Source organism: Merops nubicus, unplaced genomic scaffold, assembly GCF_000691845.1.
Source record: "Merops nubicus isolate BGI_N331 unplaced genomic scaffold, ASM69184v1 scaffold16100, whole genome shotgun sequence".
Taxonomy (NCBI): domain Eukaryota; kingdom Metazoa; phylum Chordata; class Aves; order Coraciiformes; family Meropidae; genus Merops; species Merops nubicus.
The window spans coordinates 383,378-385,793 of record NW_008581133.1 but is presented as its reverse complement, the minus strand read 5'-3'; the positions used below and the strand labels follow the sequence as shown (position 1 = coordinate 385,793).

The 2,416-nt window shown below is 59.9% G+C and overlaps 1 protein-coding gene across 1 annotated transcript in view; it reads left to right on the top strand.

The window, feature by feature from the left end:
• The first annotated feature begins 7 nt into the window (after nucleotides 1-7).
• The window catches only part of ELFN1 (extracellular leucine-rich repeat and fibronectin type III domain containing 1), a 2,523-nt gene continuing 114 nt past the window's right edge, over nucleotides 8-2,416 (top strand). The window contains 2 exon segments of the mRNA XM_008948866.1: nucleotides 8-1,184; nucleotides 1,338-2,416. The exon segment at nucleotides 1,338-2,416 is cut by the window's right edge and continues 114 nt beyond it. Of these exon segments, the coding sequence (XP_008947114.1) occupies nucleotides 8-1,184; nucleotides 1,338-2,416 (2,256 nt within the window).

Below are 2,416 nucleotides of genomic sequence, written 5' to 3'. Positions count from 1 at the left end.
CTTCCAGATGGCAGGTCGCCGGTGGGCCGTGCCGCCAGCCCTCTGCGTGTGCGTGGCAGCCGTCTCCCTCCTGCACGCCGGCGGGGCGCGGGCAGACTGCTGGCTCATCGAGGGGGACAAGGGCTTCGTCTGGTTGGCCATCTGCAGCCAGAACCAGCCCCCCTACGAGTCCATCCCCCAGCAAATCAACAGCACCATCGTGGACTTGCGGCTGAACGACAACAAGATCAAGAGCGTGCAGTACGCCTCGCTCAGCCGCTTCGGCAACCTGACATACCTCAACCTGACGAAGAACGAGATCTCCTACATCGAGGACGGTGCCTTTTCAGGACAGTTCAACCTCCAGGTGCTGCAGCTGGGTTACAACCGACTGAGGAACCTCACCGAGGGCATCCTCCGGGGCCTGGGGAAGCTGGAGTACCTCTATCTCCAGGCCAACCTCATCGAGACCGTCACCCCCAATGCCTTCTGGGAATGCCCCAACATAGTGAACATTGACCTGTCCATGAACAGGATTCAGAGGCTCGACAGCAACACGTTTCGGGGCCTCAACAAGCTCTCTGTCTGTGAACTCTACAGTAACCCCTTCTACTGCTCCTGCGAGCTCCTTGGCTTCCTGCAATGGCTGGAGGCTTTCACCAACATGACACGCACGTACGACCGGATGCAGTGCGACTCCCCGCCCGACTACATGGGCTACTACTTGCTAGGCCAAGGCCGGACTGGCTACCGCAATGCTCTGAGCATGCTCTCTTCCCTTTGCACTGGTGGCTCCTACACTGTGATCCCTCGTTTTTTCCCTCCCAGGTACCAGGTGACCACGGTGCCCTCCGAAAGCCCCTGCTCCGAGGAGGAGTGCTCCTCCGGCGATGGCACGACCCCGCAGTTCTCCCTCTTCACACCCATCGGTGAGACGGAGGTGCGCCCCAACATCCAGGTGAAGCACCTCAACCACAACTCAGCCGTCCTCACCGTGCAGATCCCCTACCCCTTCAGCAAGATGTACATCCTCTCCCAGTTTGAAAATGGCTTCTCCTCCATGATCACCAAGCTCAGGAAGAAGGAGGAGAACATCACCGTGAGCAACTTAGTAGCACAAAGAGACTACACCTACTGTGTAGTCTCTGTCCATCAGTACTCCAAGTACAACCACACCTGCGTCACCATCACACCCACCAGACCCAGTCTACTGTCTCCGGAAGAGGCGCCAGCAGGAGGAGAAGCACAAAAAGGCTGCCGGCAGCATGAAGAAGACCATCATCGAGCTGAAATATGGGCCAGAAATGGAGACCACCAGCATCACCCAGCTGTCCCAGGGACAGATGCTGGGCGGGGAGACGGTGACCCGCATCCCCTACCTGCCTTCTGCTGGCGAGGTTGAGCAGTATACTGTCTCCGGAAGAGGCGCCAGCAGGAGGAGAAGCACAAAAAGGCTGCCGGCAGCATGAAGAAGACCATCATCGAGCTGAAATATGGGCCAGAAATGGAGACCACCAGCATCACCCAGCTGTCCCAGGGACAGATGCTGGGCGGGGAGACGGTGACCCGCATCCCCTACCTGCCTTCTGCTGGCGAGGTTGAGCAGTACAAGCTGATAGACAGCAGCGAGACCCCCAAGGCCACCAAGGGCAACTACATGGAGGTGAGGACGGGCGAGCAGCCCGAGAGGCGAGACTGCGAGCTGTCCCTGCCGCCGGACACCCAGAGCTCCGTGGCCGAGATCTCCACCATTGCCAAGGAAGTGGACAAGGTGAACCAGATCATCAACAACTGCATCGATGCCTTGAAATCCGAGTCCACCTCCTTCCAAGGGGTGAAATCGGGGGCTGTCTCCACGGTGGAGCCTCAGCTGGTGCTCTTATCGGAGCAGATCCCCAGCAAGCACGGATTCCTCTCCCCCGTCTACAAGGAAAGCTACAACCACCCTCTCCAGCGACACCACAGCATGGAGGCGGCCCCCAAACGCTCCAGCACCTCTTCCAGCGGCTCCATACGGAGCCCTCGGTCCTACCGCTCCGAGGGATCGGGCCACAAATCAGAAGCCAAATACATCGAGAAGACGTCCCCCACCACCGACACCATCCTCACTGTGACACCGGCTGCGGCCATCCTGCGGGCGGAGGCGGAGAAGATCCGCCAGTACAGCGAACACCGGCACTCCTACCCCAGCTCGCACCAAGGGGAGCAGCACGACAGCTTGGCGGGGCGCAAGCCCTCCATCCTGGAGCCTCTGACCCGCCCTCGCCCCAGAGACCTGGCCTACTCCCAGCTCTCGCCTCAGTACCACAACCTGAGCTACACCTCCAGCCCAGAGTACACCTGCAAACCTTCGCACAGCATCTGGGAGCGCTTCAAACTCAACCGCAAGCGGCACAAAGACGAGGAGGAGTATATGGCAGCCGGCCACGCCCTACGC